This window comes from Lissotriton vulgaris, chromosome 1_1 (assembly GCF_964263255.1).
Source record: "Lissotriton vulgaris chromosome 1_1, aLisVul1.2, whole genome shotgun sequence".
Classification (NCBI taxonomy): Eukaryota; Metazoa; Chordata; class Amphibia; order Caudata; family Salamandridae; genus Lissotriton; species Lissotriton vulgaris.
In genome coordinates, this window is record NC_141685.1 from 977,238,844 (window position 1) to 977,256,018 (window position 17,175).

Below are 17,175 nucleotides of genomic sequence, written 5' to 3' on the forward strand. Positions count from 1 at the left end.
TTTACTTATGGATGCCTTGATGTTTGTTTCCTGTTAACGTTTCTCTTTCAGATTAGGGTTCTTGGAAATTCTGGGAGCGCCCATTTGGGTAAAACCGTGAGTTTTACCGCACATACACACACTCCCCAGGTTTGGGTACACCTTAGCGTGCGTACACTGCCGGGGGGGTTCCTTTGGTCCTGATGAAAGCTTTGCTAAATTAGCAGTCTTAAGCAGAAACATGTCGACCATTTTTTCACATTTAACTTAGGATACAGCTGGACTTTATAACCAACACGTGTCTGCTTCACTTGATTTTAATGATTGCATGCTGTCCTTTTATTAAAAATAGTTCTGAGAGCAGCCTGCCATCTTTTAATACCTAGCACACCGGGGAGACATTCTGGTGGGACCCAATGATGAAGCATGTCACCAACCAGGTTGGTGAGTGAGGGTTCTTTTAAAAATAGAGGTTTTTTTTCCATCACACACAAACACACCCGTTTGGTTGCAAATTTTGTTACTGTATTTGTTTTTTTGCACCGAAAGTCACTCTTTTGTTGATGAATAGTGATTGTAGACGCTTCATTCGAAAGTAAACATGAGCTGGGTTCATCACACGGAACATGATCATTATCGCTGACTAAACTGGGGAAATGAGAGGGAAATATATCTCCCCACACCAGCTGTAGTGGCGTAGCAAGGAGGCTTTGGCCCCGCGGCAAGCAATGAAAATGAACTCCCATTCACTGATTAGATAGTATAATTAAGCCATAACTTGGTTGAAGTGGATACCTCATGCCCAAGGCTCAGTGCCACTGCACTTGCTGCACTATTGATAACCTTGCTCCTAATCACAAGGTATTTATGTCAAATTAAGGAATGTGCAATGTTGTTATTACATAAGCAACGTTGTATGTAGTACATCGCTGTCTAATCTTACTTATAGAGTATCTGCTTTTCCTATATCTGCCCCATGATGTAGATATTCCAACATTTCGTCACAATTTCTAGTTACCGCTCAAAATGAATCTGTTGTTTTCTTGTCGCGTTTAAATCTCATATTCTTCCTTTCGCCTTTTATGGGCCAATATTGTCCCTCAGCGTAATTAACAATCATATAGTCCCTTGAGTGAGCTCCATGTTTTTCACCAGCAGAGCACAAGCATCTTACTCCTGTCCCTGAACCCATACAAAGGCTGGCTCCTGCTCCATCACCACCACCACCACCACAGAGACAGTGATGCAACTGTAGTGAGGGACATTGACCTTTCATCTGGATGTTAGGTAGACAACTCTACAGCCTTCTCAATGTAAACTCCACTCAATCCCCATCATTGGAATCTGCCATGTTCCCCTGCATGTATGGGATGAGTTGTGACATACTTACAAGCTGGCCTGTTCAGACCGGGCCTCGGTTGTTTCCCTGGAGGCAGGAATGAAGGGGGGGGGGCATTTTTTTGTGAGGGCAGGTATTGTAGCAGTGCAGCAGTTTTTTGTTGTTTTTTTTTTTTGTCCTCATTTGCCCTCTTTCCACCCTTCTTCTAACCTAACCGACCTTGGATTCCATACCTCATATACTGGACAGGAATGGAGAAATAGCAGAAAGTGAGGCCTCCCATCAAGACACCCTCGTATTCCTTTAGGGAGACCTCATCCTCTGTATAACCGTCAACCAATCCCCAAGTCCATCTGCTTACGCAGAGAAGACTAAAAACCAGCCGAGGTGGATGAAAAGCTTAATCATTGAAAAGTGCAGCAGTTTTGAAAGCACTTAAAAGTTCCTTCTATTTTCAGCAGTTTTCGAGCAACAACAAAAGTTTCTTGTGCAATGGCCGTTTTGACTCAACTAAGGTAGCCCAGTGGGTTGATATGTCTGCTGCAAAGAACGTGTACCATGCATATCAAAGAACAATATTTTATGTGCATAGTTCTCTAGGTTATTGCTTTTGTCACAGCAATTCTTTTGTTACTATGCAGTTCATACGTTACAATGGTAATCTAGCGCAGTGAGCTATGAACTGCCATCAAAGAGCTGCATGCAAGATGCATGGTACAGGTTAGAAAGTAATTTTTTTCCAGTCTTTCATTACCCTAATGTTTCTAAAAAGGGTTTGTTTGGGTGAAATAGATTCTTATTGTTAAAGTCAACCCTAACCACGCTGATTATGTTCTAAATCCTGAGTTTGTGGTTCTCCAGGCCAAACACAGTACAGCACATGTATTTCAAATTGGAGGTTCCCTTTCATGTTGGCTTGTGGACATGGTATCGTCTCTGCAGCCTTAGCTAGGTTTGTGGTTCAGAAATACCATATACATACGTTCCCCATGTACCTTCCCTTGCAAAACTCAGTAGCTCATATAGAAAGGGTGTGAGCATCCAATATCAGTTTCACTAAGTTAATGTTGGAGATAATAAGGAGAGACCAAAACCAGTTTGACTGCTTTTGCCAGCTATCACTGCAGAAATGCCGTGCATCAGTCTGACCCATGATAGTTTTGGGCCCATCTCTCCTCCAATTCACATCCACTGGCCATCCATGGCGTTTCTCTTTTGACGTGGATTGTGAGATGTCTGTAAATCACACACACTATTCTCAGGATGCCTACTGTTCACCCTTGAAATATGCATTCAAGTGACTGGTAGTTAGTCCTCTGTGGAATAACTTAAGAAATAAATACATATTTATATGTTCTAACAGTATAACCCCCAAATTCTCATTTGTCAAACGTTAGCAGCCCTATTGACTAGTATAGGAATACATACTGACAACTCAGCTGTGCTAACTTCTGATTGGGACTACTAAAGTTGATACTTCAAGGTATCAAAATGATTGTTGCATTAACCTCACTTTGATGCCCAAGTCAAATTAATGTAACTTTGTACGAAATGCAACTTTTAGAAAGTTGCAACTCTGTTGCCCCGAGTCTTCCTGTGGACACTCACAGGTGTTGACTACAAGACCTAGGAAGAAAGTGCTTAAAAATGTGTTCTATAGCTTCCTAATCCATGTGGAGAAGTGTGGCTCACTGGTTAGAGGAGGCAGACCTGGAAGCAGAAGTCAGCCCGGGACCAGGGTTCAATTCCCGGCTCGGCGGGGTCTTGAGTCCTAAAATGTCCATGGACTTGACAATTATCGCTCCGGTGCCTACTCGATTCACGAGTTCACACTCTGCGACTCTGGGCAATAGCTTGCTTAATCTCCACAATGGCCCCTCGCAGAGGGATTCCTGGCTTTCACCTTGCGTATACCCTGCTGGGGTTCTCTCACAGGGGAATACCAGGACGGGTTCCCTAAGAAAGCGCTTAGAAACCGCTCTGTGATTTGCGCTATATAAATTCCTGTACATTTACATGCCAGATAGTTAGGCAATGGTAGCAAAGCCATATCAAAAGTGAATATGGACAATTTCTTATAAAGTCATATTTAAGTATCATGCCCAGGCCAATGCAAGGCTATCTGCATTGTAGTCCGAATTGTTCATATTACTTTGTGTTAAATCACAGTCATATGTGAACTGCCTGGGCCTTTAGACTTCAGTTCACTAATGCAAATGGCAGCTTATTTTGCTGAGCCACTATTTTGTTCTTCTGGGGAATGGGAACAGGGATTTGAGGGAGTGGATGCGCTGTACAAAAATGAACTTATTTTAATAAATATGGTTAGTCTCATGTTCTTTCTTTCTTCATTCCACTAATGCTCTCAGGTAGGAGGCCTATACATGGGAAATGTTATACCAAGATGTACCATTTGTGAATGAATAATATCTAGTTATAAGCTTAATGCATGAATCCTTGTAATCCATGTAAATAGGGCATATCATACATGCAGTGAGAATTCAACACTAAATGTGGGCATTTCAATATTTTTCACCAGATTTTTTTTTTCAAATTTGTTCCCCCAAATCACAACACACAAGTGTCACCTCATTCGTTGTGTGAGACGAGCATCATGATGCTGGCCGTGAGACGGTTGTGCCATTGGTCTTGAGGCAAGATTGTGTATTTGGTTGGGAACACAAATCCTGTTTTCCTGCTAGTGTTCAAAAGGAACCCAATAGAAATGTTCAGGGTGTTCCAGACTTCGTGGGATGAGAAATATATTTTTTGTGGAATGTCCAAAAGAGAACGCTACTTGTCCCCTTTGCAGAGAAAGGGTTAATGGCCTCAAAAGATAGAACGTAGAAAGGCATTACAAAACCTGGCATTTTGAAAGTGGCATCACTGAAGCAAGCCTTTTTATTCCAACAAAAGCTCTTTCTGTGCCAGTTGAAAGAATGTGAGGCTATAACTGAAGTGTGTTTCAAAGTATGGTACTTGTTGCAAAACATTAAAAAAACATTTACAGAGGAAAAGATGGTTAAGAAATGTTTTCTTTCGGCAGCAGACATATAAATTTCCAACTATTCCAATAAATCTAACATTATGAAGGAAAAAGGGATATAACAACTGTCTGATTCCACATGTCCAGGTAGAATTGAGTCAGTGGGTGAAAATGTTCTAGAACAGGTCATTAATGCAGCCAAAGTGTCCCCTTTCTTTGGCATTGCTGTTGATGATTCAACAGATATACTCGCCGTTTTCTGTCAGCACACTGTTTCTTGTGCCCCTCGCTCTGCCATGGCACTGTTTATTGCTGATTGTGTGGAGGGAGTTAAGGGAGATTCTTCTTGTTCAGCTTCAGAGCCATTTTAGGATGGCTGCGGTCTAGCTGTTTTGTGTGATTTTTATAAATAGAGAGCCTGACACCGATGCACTGCAGACAGACTAGTCCAGAAGCACCTCCCTTATAACTACCTGTCTAAATGTCTCCTCACTGAGGTTGCAACTGTGTTTATTGCATCTATGATCATGCCAGCACCCTACGTAAGATTGAATGACAGTTTAATTATTTTTTAAATTTCACTTCTTGCATATTTTTAGCCCAGCTGGTATACACGCTGTCTCTACTCACTGTTGTCTCCCAGCACTCTGTTTCTTGTGCACACCGGTCCACCACAGCACTGTTCATTGATGATTGTGTGGAGGGAGCTGAAGGGGATTCTTCTTGTGCAGTTTCACCATGGTTGCGCCATTTTCAGAAGGCTGCAGTCTAGCTGTTTTGTTCAATTCACAAAAATAGAGAGCCGGGCGCAAAGACTCAGCGGACGGACCCAGTGGGCGTGCCGCTGCCATGCCAAAGTCATGTCAAAGGCATGCCCATCTGCCCCTGTCTGTGCCCGAACATTGCCAGGTGCCAGGAACCCTGCATTCATGCCCCCACGAGGTAAGCCTTCAATTAAGGAATTGTTACAACAGCAATGGAATCAAGAAACTTAGGACCAGTTGTATGCATTGCTCCTCCCAGCCTTCACTCTGTCTGTAAGGGCCATTTTTCTTGCCATAAATGTCTCCTCTTCAATTGGTCTGGCAACCTTGCCTTCTGGTCACATAGAGAGCCCTATCTCTCCTGACTTGTGGCCTAACAGTCCAACTATTTCTGCTGCTCGAACTAATGGCTCATCTATTGTGCCGCAGTCTAGTCCTGCCGCAGTCTAGTCCTCCTGAATTAAATAGTCTATACTGTAACGCTAGGCCAGATTCTAATTATCAGGAAATGCAACGGGAATGCAAGGAAGTGCTAAAGAATGGAGCCATGTTTCAATAAAGCATGTCAGGCTGTAGGTGTGTAAGTAAGTCCCATATATCTATTGCATGTTTAGTAATAAATAAGCTCTCAAAAACCCCTTAATCAAGCTTTGATACTCAGCCGCCTTGATTATGGAAATTCTCTTGGGGTAGTGTCTAACGAGTCCCTTCCATCCAAAAAGCAGGTGGTTCAAAACACTGCAGCTCATTTAGCTAATAAACTGCCACCTGGCACACCTTCAGTCACATTGCTCAGAGCCCTTCACTGGCACTCCTTAAGGAAAAGAGCATAGTTCCAATCACTATGCCCGACTCATAAGGCCATATCAGGCAATTAACCCAAATATTTTCAGGATAAACTTATCCTTTATCTCCTCAGAAGAAATCTTAGATCAAAGAATCAACTTCTTCTGTGTCATCAGTGTATTCGACCGTCCAGGTACGGTGGCCGAGCCTTTTCTTATCTCGCTTGCTACCACTGGAACAGGGTCCTCTTGTTCATTCGGGCATGCACGCACTATCCTAGTTTTAAAAAACATCTCAAGACCTGGATGTTCTAATGGCTGCTTCTCCATCTGTCTGTCGGGTCAGTGCCAAGAGGCCCCTCTGGAGACTATGTCAAGAATTTATTTACATACATCAAGTTAACAAGTGGCTCAATTAATGCTTTGGGTGAAGTATTCGGAACAAGCAATCATTCCAATGGAAGAGCTCCACTGCCTATTGCCATTGAATGGTCACCCAAGAGGAGATTATGTATTGAACAGCATGTGTAATTTCTTTGAATCTTATCACCTTATATTGAACAATCTTGTAAGTGTCTTTATAGATGGAGCCCCAGCCATAATTGGATATGACAGGAGCTTTGTATCTCTGTTAAGGACAATATTCCATCACCCATTTTTATTGATTGTCATTGCATAATCCATCAGGAAGTACTGAGCACAAATAAAAACAAGAACAACCAAATGATGTTATGAAGCAAGTGGTAAAAATTGTCAATTTTATTTGAGCAAACACACTCACCCACATACTTTTAAAAATATTGCTGCAGGTTGTAGAAACTGAATATGAAGACCTGTTGTTGCATACTGAAGTAAGGTGGTTGAGCAAAGATAGAGTTCTGGAGAGGTTTATAAGTTTGCTTCCAGAATTTGAACAGTTTTTAATCAGTCTAGGGCAGCCATCAGAATGGTATGACTTGCAATAGCTCGATTTTCTATGTGACATTTTCTCACATTTCAACACTCTCAATCTGGCACTTCAAGGTAGACAGAAACGTGTCTCCTCAATGGTGAGTGCCATATATTCTTTGGAAAGTAACGTGACTTGTTCAGACAGCGGCTGGAAGATGGTGATCTCACACACTTTCCTAATTTGGTGGCTTTAACCCAGAGACTTGAAAAAGCTCCAGAAAGGTTGTTGAGCCTCAATCTGTGTGCTTGTCCGGAGGGAATTTCTGGGTACATTAAGAGGCGATAATTTCTCACTTTAGAGTTCTCACCCCAGTTTTCAGGTTTGTGCAAATTCAATGGAGGGTTAGTGCAAGGATTCCTGAAGCTGTTGAACGTCTTGGTTTGAAAAGGGCACAAGCTGGGATGGACACATTGACATGCAATACAGCTCTGTGTTTTCTGGCCAAAGTGTGCCCTTTTAAAAATCCCTCTTCTTTTCACTTTGGCACAGAAAACTACAGTGTATGTTTGGCTATACATATGTAACCGAGTGTTCCTTTTTCACAATGGGCATTCTAAAAAATTAAATAAACTGACTGAATCACATCTGGATCACCTCTTGGGACTTCCACTTTCTGAAAAAGTTCCAGAGTACAGGAAATTAATTGCAGACATGAAGTGTAAAATTATCTCATAAACTCTGTGCTTTGAAAAGACTTTCCTGCATCCTATTTGCCTTTATACTTACTGTTCTACATTCATTAAGTAGCCTTCAAATCAAAGTAACATTTGTTGAGCAGCATCAAGATTGGGAGACTTGCATTGCAACCCTTGCACACTGAAAAACACTCTGAATGTCTTCCTCACTGAATCTATTCATGTGTGATATGAAAGAACCAGATATACCTCAGCTACTTTCCATCTTTGTCTTTAAGCATTCATTTAATTGATGTTTTCCCAACATTGCAAGTGATTCCTAATAATCTACTCTTTTATCAGAATAAAACACATTTTAAAAAGTGTTAGGTTGAATGTACTTTCAATTCACAGAGCTTATTATTCTTACATCAATGTGTGTGATTATACCACAATGTGCACATTTTCTATGAATTAGTTGAACATCCTTGGAATGGTTACATTTCAAACCTATCCATGTTAGTTTCAAAATCCATCATTCTCTTAATATTTTGAACAGTTTATTTAAAGGAGTACTTTGTGAGTGCCATGCAAGGTTTTACTCCCTGTGGTAGAATTTGTCCACCAAACTCCCCACCATGCCATGCCATGTCCGCCCATCTTAGCCCGGCCCGAAATCATCCTGTCCCCCATCCACACAATCACAAGATCATCTGTCCAGCCCCTGGGGATACACCAGACTGTGTATTTTGGCCCTTGAGTCAATGTTTGTGAGCACCCGTATTCTATTGCTGGTCTCTTCAGTTACATTTGTCTCCTAACTTCCTCTGCAACCTCCTCAGCTAGACTTCTTGGCCAGCCTCCTCTGCTAGCCTTCTTGGCCAGCCTCCTCTGCTAGCCTTCTTGGCCAGCCTCCTCTGCTAGCCTTCTTGGCCAGCCTCTTCTGCTAGACTTCTTGGCCAGCCTCTTCTGCTAGGCTTCTTGGTCAGCCTCCCCTGTTAGCCTTCTTCGCCAGCCTCCTCTGCTAGCCTCTTCTGAGAGAAGATGCTTGAACTAATAGGTTGTGGAGGAATACCACCTTCTCTAGGACTAAATACAGGACAGGATGGTGACGTACTAGGCCATTAGTGCACCCTGTGAAGTGGATGGGCAAAGGGGTACAACACCAGGCATGAGGAAATTAAATACTTCGGAAACAAAGCATGACTTCTCACCTGAAGAGCAGGATGCCAGGGCTCCATTGACACGAACTTCAACACATTCTGTTGTGGCTTGTTGCAAAATGCTAGTCACTAAAATTAAAAACATGAAAAACATCTGAATCACAGAAGATCATCTTTACCTCTGCAGAGCATAGTGGATAACTGAGAGTGCTGGGGGCGGAGGAAACATGCAGAAAGAGTGCATGTAGGTGGGTGATTGAGCGTAAGGGGGAGAAGATGTGCACAGATTGATCAAGGGAGTTGCAGAGTGCAGGGCAACGCCTGATGGCTACCAGGGGCGGACCATCAATGTGAGCGCTAGGGTCAGTGCTCCGCCAGACTAGTACGAGGAGGAGATTGAAAGGCTGGCCTGCTACTCTACCTCGGCTGAGTCTGGCAGTATTAAATCAGTGCGGTATACAGGCATGTCCTTTAATGTGAGAATTTATTTCGTCCCAGACCCACAAGCCCTGCATGTATGCATGAGGCAGTGGTGAAGTCATGCAGGCAGTGACTAACTTGTCAATATATTCACCTCTACACATGTTGAGCCCAACCTTGTAGATTTCACCTCTCCCTCTTCTCATTGGCTTACCTCTTTAAATTTCAGCCAATGAGTGGAGAAGGCGAGATCCGGGAGGGGAAAAGTTTGAATAAGCCATTGTGTCCCTCTCCTCACACTGTAAGCTACAGATATAAGTGTGAGTAGCATACGTGCACATGTTTGAGCGAGAATTTGTGAAACAGTGTGTGAATGAGCTTTTACTGATATGTATGCCTGACTCAGGGTGTAACACATGCCCCTGCAGCGGGGGGGGGGGAGAGGGGGAGGCGGGTAGAGGGGGCAGCCCTCCACGGACCTCCAACCATTTAAGGCAGGGACCCCCGTTCAGACCAAGGCCAATGGAATATAGGAGGCTTCGGGGTCCCTCCTCACATTCTGCGGGGCCATAATTTCTTTGCAGTTGCACCTTCTTGATTTTTTATGTATGTTTATGACTAGTTTATGGCTGTGGAGTGGCACTATTCGCAAGCATGTCATGGACCAGGCATTATTTGGAGATCTTTTATGAGCATTCGTTTTGGCATTCTGGTTAACACAAACAAAATGGCGGTCCATCGATTGATGACAACTTTTGGACAATAATTGCGACATTCCGCTATCACAGGCATACTAGGGATCCATCCATGACATCCATTGTGTAAAAGCCACTGTTTTCTCGACATTTTTTCAAGGTTTTTCGGGGGACGGTGAACCTTAACTCCTCTGTGGAGGATTAGGCTTGCCTGGCATACGACAAACAAAAAAAATTTAATATTTTCATTATTTTCCCTTTCTGAAGCTTTTTTTTTAAACAGTTTTGGGAAAACTGTGCTGAACAATGCACCATTGTCCTCATGTTTTTCTAAATGCTCCTTCCCTAATTTACTCCCCCCAACTTTCAAAGTTCCCCAGCCATCACCGGTGTGTAGGAGGCGAACATAGTGGGAGTGTGGGAAAAAGTGTAAAGGTTGTAGGCTTGGTGTACAAGCTCTAGACGTAGTGAAGAAGGAGTTTGTTAAAGATGTTTTTTTTTTTGCTGAAGGTTGAAATCTGATGGCATGCACTGACGCAGGCATGCTTGAGTAGGTGCAGAGGGTGTTGCTCGGTGGGCATGGTATGGCAGGGTGCGTGAGTGCAGTGATGTTGCATCACTGAGTGCAGTGTAGTTAGATAATTGAGTGCAGGACTGATGTCAAGTGAATGCGGCATGGATGAAGAGAGGGAAGTAAAGGCCTGCATTGACAGAGCATGGGTGAATGAATGAAGGTTGATAGGTAATTTGTTTGAGTATAGAAACGAGGAGAGTAATCTATGTGCATAGTGTGTGAAGAGGTGACTGCAGTGAGCCTAGTGTTTTTGCGAGAAAGGTGTGAGTAAAGCTATGAGATGAACGATGTCTTAATGTCTAAGTTGCATTTGAATAGTGTTAGCGATAAGGTGATGGGTACTTGTATTGTCTGCATGAGGGTGGCCAGCTTAGATCCCTGAGGGCCAGATCCATTTCAAGATATCTATATAAGATCTGCAAACAATTAATTTGCCTGCAATGTAAATGGAAATCGTGTACATGATCAGCGTTTATCCTAAAACTCTTGAAAGGAGTCAGTCATTATGGTCCTATGATGGAACAATTGGCAGCCAAAATGTGCCAGCAAAAAATACGTTGGTAAGATCTCCTTGGGTATCTCCCAGATATCCAAATGGAATTAAAATTGATATTTGACAAAATGTCCAAGCCAGAAAGTTTGAAGCAGTCGCCAACGAAAAGACAGTTTGATTCAACAGTGTTTTGGGGAAAGCAGCTTGCATTGCCAGCATAGGGTGAAAAGAAAACGTTCTGCACTGCTGTATTCTGAAACCACCTGTAGAGCAGATCGCCATGGAGCAGTCAAGGCCCCATTCCAGTTGGACAGAGCAGAACCAATGTGTTGACATACTGGCAATGGCTCTAATTAATTGGTTGATGTTGTTCTTAGACTGATCTCAGTGTCCAGGGAGGGGGTTTTGTCTCATCAGTGAAATCTTCATCTGAGGAATGTAATGACCACTAACGAGAAGAAGCTGAGCCCGTGAGGTGGTTATTGTTCTATTCACTGTGATAGGTGTGATGGAGATGTGGGCCTTCTCTTGGTTTGGTGGGTTGGAAGGTAGGATTTGTAGTAATTACTTTATTAAAGATGGTATACAGACAAAATATCAAATCAAAAATACAGAATAGCACTCATATCGAAGTCAAAATATACAATGGACAAAATATCGAATGGACAGAATATCGTCAACAAAAATATCGAATTTAAGGTAAGTAATTTAATATTTAATTTCATAAATATAGAAAGTCAAAATATCGAAGTATGTAATATAGGTATTAAATTTATCGAATTTTTAATAATATCGAATTTTTTAAAGTGTTTTGTATGTTAGTATATGTGTGAAAAGTGTATATTTATTTTATAATTTATTTTAAGTAATTAATTTTTAATTTTTGCGTAATTTAATTCTGTAGAGGGTTGTGGGTTTATAGGGGAATAGGGTGGGAAATAATTTAATTATGATTAATCAATTATTTAAATGTATTTATTGGAATTTATTTTGAATTAATTGTTAATTATTTTATTTGGTAATTAATTAGATTTTAATTGGCAAATAATTTTACTTAATTGATTAATTGATAATTATGTTACTTTTATTAATGTCTTTTCCGTAGTGGGTTGTGGGTTTATAGGGGAATAGGGTGGGAAGTAATTTAATTATAATTAATTAATATTTAAATGTATTTATTGGTATTTATCTTGAATTCATTGTTAATTTTTAATTGGTAATTAATTAAATTATAATTGGTAAAACATTTTTATTAATTGATTAATTTACAAATATGTTAATTTTATAAATTTATTTCCCGTAGCGGGTTTTGGGTTTATAGGGGAATAGGGTGGGAAGTAATTTAATTGTCATTAATTAAATATTTTAATTTATTTATTGGTATTTATTTTGAATTGATTGTTAATTAATTTTAAATTGCTAATTAATTAATTATTATTTGGTAATTAATTTGTATTAATAGTTAATGAATTTGAATAATTAATTTTTATTTGTATTTTTAATTGAGTAATTATGATATTATATTAAATTGGTATTTACTTTTAATTAATTTTTTATTGGTATTAATATTAAAAAAAAAAAATTATGAAGTATTTACTTTCCCTACTGTTGCACTCACTGGAGTGGGAATAGTAATTTTTACCCCCACGCTATCCAACGCTTTCCCTGCTGTTGCACTCTCTGGAATGGGAATAGTCATTTTTACCCCTACGCTCTCCAACGCTTTCCCTACTGTTGCACTCACTGGAGTGGGAATAGTAATTTTTATCCCTACGCTATACAACGCTTTCCCTACTGTTGCACTCTCTGGAGTGGGAATAGTAATTTTTACCCCTACGCTATTCAACGCTTTCCCTACTGTTGCACTCACTGGAGTGGGAATAGTAATTTTTACCCCTACGTTATCCAACGCTTTCCCTACTGTTGCACTCTCTGGAGTGGGAATAGTAATTTTTACCCCTACGCTATCCAACATTTTCCCTACTGTTGCACTCACTGGAGTGGGAATAGTAATTTTTACCCCTACGCTATCCAACGCTTTCCCTACTGTTGCACTCACTGGAGTGGGATTAGTAATTTTTACCCCTACGCTATCCAACGCTTTCCCTACTGTTGCACTCTCTGGAGTGGGAATAGTAATTTTTACCCCTACGCTATCCAACGTTTTCCCTACTGATGCACTCACTGGAGTGGTAATAATACATTTTTCCATCCCGCTATCCTCCGGTAAAATTATTGTATCTTTTTTTTATAAATATTATGTTAATATATATATATGTTTTGAAAAATAAAATTGTATGTTTTTTTATAACTTAAATTAATTATTTAATAATTTTAAGGTTATTGAATCATTTTTAAGTATATTTTAGTTAATCGGTTTTAATATTTCATTAATTTTAAATTAATTTTTAAACATTAAAAAAAATCGATATTTTGACTAACTATATTTTTTACACTATATTTTTGATTCGATATTTTTGTACTTACCTGTTTGTAGATAGGAATTCGATATTTTTGTATTCAATATTTTATCTTCGATATTTGTGTAAATCTATATTAGTGTAATCGATAATATGTCAGTGATCCATTAAAGATTATAGAATATATATGTTATCAGACAAATAGCTTAATATGCCCTCTGTCCACCCTGTGTCATGATCCTCAACTATGAGGAGTGGGGCCTGGAGGTTCCCAAGCCTAGGGTACTTCTTGCCCAATCATCAGTCTAAAGAGATGAACAGTGAACACCTTCATCAGGGAAGATTCTCTTCTAGAGTTGGTTTTTATGGTGACCTGTGCAAGATTCCACCTCAAACCCCTGGTCCAGTGCGTCTTGGAGAACTCACTTCAAGCATCTCAGAACTACAATTGCCTCATCCCAGTGCCTACTTTCTTGAGGACGTTTCTCTCGTGGTGGCTAGTGAAATTCCATTTCAGTGGTAGGTAGAGCTTAACCTTCCTCATCCTCTAGCCATGACATGGATCCCAGAAACGGCAGATGTGGGGTCCACTTGTCTCCACCCAGTGGGCAAGAATGCCTTCAAACTGAAGGAGCTGAAGACAGCTTGGATGGCAATGCAGCCCTATTCTGTGAAGATCCAGAGTAAGGGCCTTCTTGTTCAAATGGGCAACCAGGTGAAAAAGTCATACATCAACAGGGAAGGCATGGTATGAGTGACCTGTTCGGGGACTCACTTGTATTCAATTCAAACTTCTTCTCTCCTGGGTCAGAGAATGTGCGGGTAGATGCCATTAATAGAATGTTTCTATCCTCGGTAGACTTCTATCTCCACCAGGAGCAGCAAAAGACTGTTTGCGTTCAATGGGTGGGTAGTTACCTCCAGCCATGACACTCTACTGCCTGGACTTTGCACAAAAACAAGGCTTATTTTGTAAAAGAAAAAGTGCAAGCGGCCAATGTTTTGCACAGAAGAGTGCAACTACAAATATTGGGGATGCTGAATACCAAAGCGGCGTATTATTGATTCCATCTCATGCCTCTGTCATCCACCACCAGACACTCCCAGATGGTTTTTCTTACTCTTTCAGATTCTTTTTCATCCTTGCCTTCTCTCTTTGTAACAGTTTTTCCATCTTTCTCTTCCTCTTTATTTTTCCCTTTTTGTTTTTCTCTTGCCCCGGGTGCAAGTCTTAAAGTAAGTGCTGGTCCTCAAAGAATGCATGTCAGTGGGCCACAGTGGCAACCACCGGCTTAAATTAGGCACTGCACTAGAGAGAATGAAAAGACTGCTTAAGAAGTGGGTAATCTGTATTTTAGTAAACTCAGGGTTTATTATTTTACTTCTCTCTCTCTTTGATCTCATGCCCTTTGTTCTCCCCAAGATCAAGCGGGAGGTGTCCTTGGGCATTCCAGGAGGTCAATTATGTCCTCACAGATCTAGGTTCCCGCTTCAACTAATGGCCGCAGAGCCTGAATGGGCTCTTCCTCTGTCCATATTGCCTCTCTGGTTGCTGGCACTGCCCCTTAGTAAGTTGCCTCAGTTATTATTGGTTGGCCTCAAGGCTCAAACATTAGGGTGTTTGGGCTGTTTATGTTAATTCAAGTGGCAGACTGGGAACCCAAAGCAGCCCTGGCAATTTTGTTGTACAAGCCCCTGTCGGGCAAGGGATTGCACGTGTGAAGCACTGCTGCTTTTGATACTCGTGGCCGATATTACAGCTACAAAACTGGCCCCCAGTAACAAAACTGGCCCATACCGCTGCTAACAAGCCCCTATCCTTCCAGACTCCCAGGGAAACGCCTGATACTCTCTACGGTCAGTCCTACCCTGCTGAGAGTTGTCTTGACACCCTTGTATGCTTTCCGCATAATAAGACGTTTTGCTTCAGATGCAAGGCTTGCAATCAGTCTCCCTTGTGTGTGACCATTTGAGTATTATGGATTTGAGCTAGGCTTCACCAAGTCTTTGTGTGCCCTTTGGTGTTTGTGTCTAATAAAGGGCACTTCTTGTGAACAGTTGTGAGTTGGAAGTTTTTATACTGTGATTCCATGTTTAGATTCTTCTCTGTATTTTCTAGGCCTGATGACTACTCACTTTGTTGCACTGCAGGAGGGTTGACCTAAATTTCTGACTTTCTGGTGGCCTTAAATTCAGCCAAATGTCTTGATTAGCTTGTAGCCTCTCTCTGTTGGGAACCTTATTTGAGGATGCTTAGTGAGGGGTTGGTGTGATGGCTTTCCACCTTTCGGCATGTGGTCATTACAGTTTTAGCTCTCACTGCATATACTGTTGTGTATTTTGCCTCCTGAGAGGTCTGCGGGTAGATCGTCCATTCTCTAGATGTGGGTAGAGCATTTAGGGTGCATTTGGGTTCGACCAAAGCATTCTGTAAGGGGATCCTATTTTTTTCTTAAAGCCTAAATGATATGGGTGGTAAACCTTCAGGGCCTCATTTACAAGGTTTCTCTGCCACCGGAGCATCAGTTTTTGCGATGCTCAGGTGGTTCTGTGTCCTGCTTCATATTTACAAGGCAGCGCTAAGCCACTTTGCGTGGCTTAACGCATCCTTTTACATATTGTTGCCTTTGCTGCAGTTTTCTGCATTAATGGGGTGTGCAATGTGTATTGTTGTGAACATTCCCTGCTGTGGGCTTTCCCATATACATATATATAATGGAGAAACACAACCTCTTTTCTTTGATGCTGAACTCAAATTTTGACTATGTCTTTTTAATTGGTTTAAAAAGCGTGCTACAGTGGTAGCACGTTTATCCTACTACCGTGCCTACCTCTGAACCTTCCTACCTCAAGTGAAATCACACTCGACCACTGTGCACTGTTGCTGGAAAAACATTCCAATTTTATTTTACAAACGAAAATCTTTTTTTTCTCTTTATCTTTATTGAAAACAATCCTATATACAAAATTCAAACTTAGTATAATGCCTTGTTCAAATGTACATTTTACATTGATACTTTACTCATTGTTACAATTGCCATAAACAATTATCAAACGACAATTAAATTCGCGCAGTGATGAAATTCATAATCATGAACATTAAATCCAGATTCCATTGGATGCCCAATGCATTTCGGGCCAAAAGGAGCCCTTCTTCAGGGGCCTGAAGTCTAAACAAACGAAAACACATATATAAACACTGATTCAATTACATGTCAAAACTTACAAACATACATGGGACCATTGTTTCTTTACAAGCAATGTTGCACCTCATTTAGCACCTCTAAAAATGTAAAAATGATGGAAATAATAAAAAGATGTGAATAGGACACCAAACTCCCTTCATCAAGTCAAGAATTCCCGTGCTCAACAATCAATAGAGATTACCCTGCTTCCTATTGATTCTAATGCCACTCAGAATCTGCAAAAAATATATTCAACTGCTATAAATCTCATGTGAATGCCATGTACCCCGCATTGACATCCACGAGCAACACAAGAAACTCACCTCAAAAAATTCACCTTGACATACCTTTCAATATCTGATAGCAATCCTGCAACAAACTTGTTTTCTCCACTGGTCAACTCTCGAAGGACTGCTTCCCGATCGTTTGAAAATGCAAACCCGTGCCTCCATCTTTACGTGAAACATCATGGGCTGTTAGCCTATCACGGCCGTTCCTGAGTCACCATGTGATCGCTAGGGCTGGAGCGCAAACCTGCGACTCACAGCTCAACATCCAACTCCTATCCCAATCATCTATGGCGCCATCTTTACGTGATTAACGTGTACTGACAGCCTATCACGGCCGTCCTTGTGTGTCAACATGAGACCACTGGAGCTTGGAGCGCGAACCCGCGACTCGCAGCTCACTCCCTCAACTCTTATCCCGATCTTCTGTGACCATAGAAAACAGACTTAAAACCAAACGGACCCACAACGCTCTCTATCGTAATCTAGTTCAAGTCCTCCAATTTAAACACACCAGTG

General features: G+C 41.1%; 1 protein-coding gene across 1 annotated transcript in view; it reads right to left on the bottom strand.

Moving 5' to 3' along the window:
- LOC147748329 (resistin-like) overlaps positions 1-17,175 on the bottom strand; it is a 136,125-nt gene that overhangs the window by 93,424 nt on the left and 25,526 nt on the right. The window contains exon 2 of the mRNA XM_086936410.1: positions 8,634-8,711. Coding sequence (XP_086792536.1) covers positions 8,634-8,711 — 78 coding nt within the window. The remainder of the gene's footprint in view (positions 1-8,633; positions 8,712-17,175) is intronic.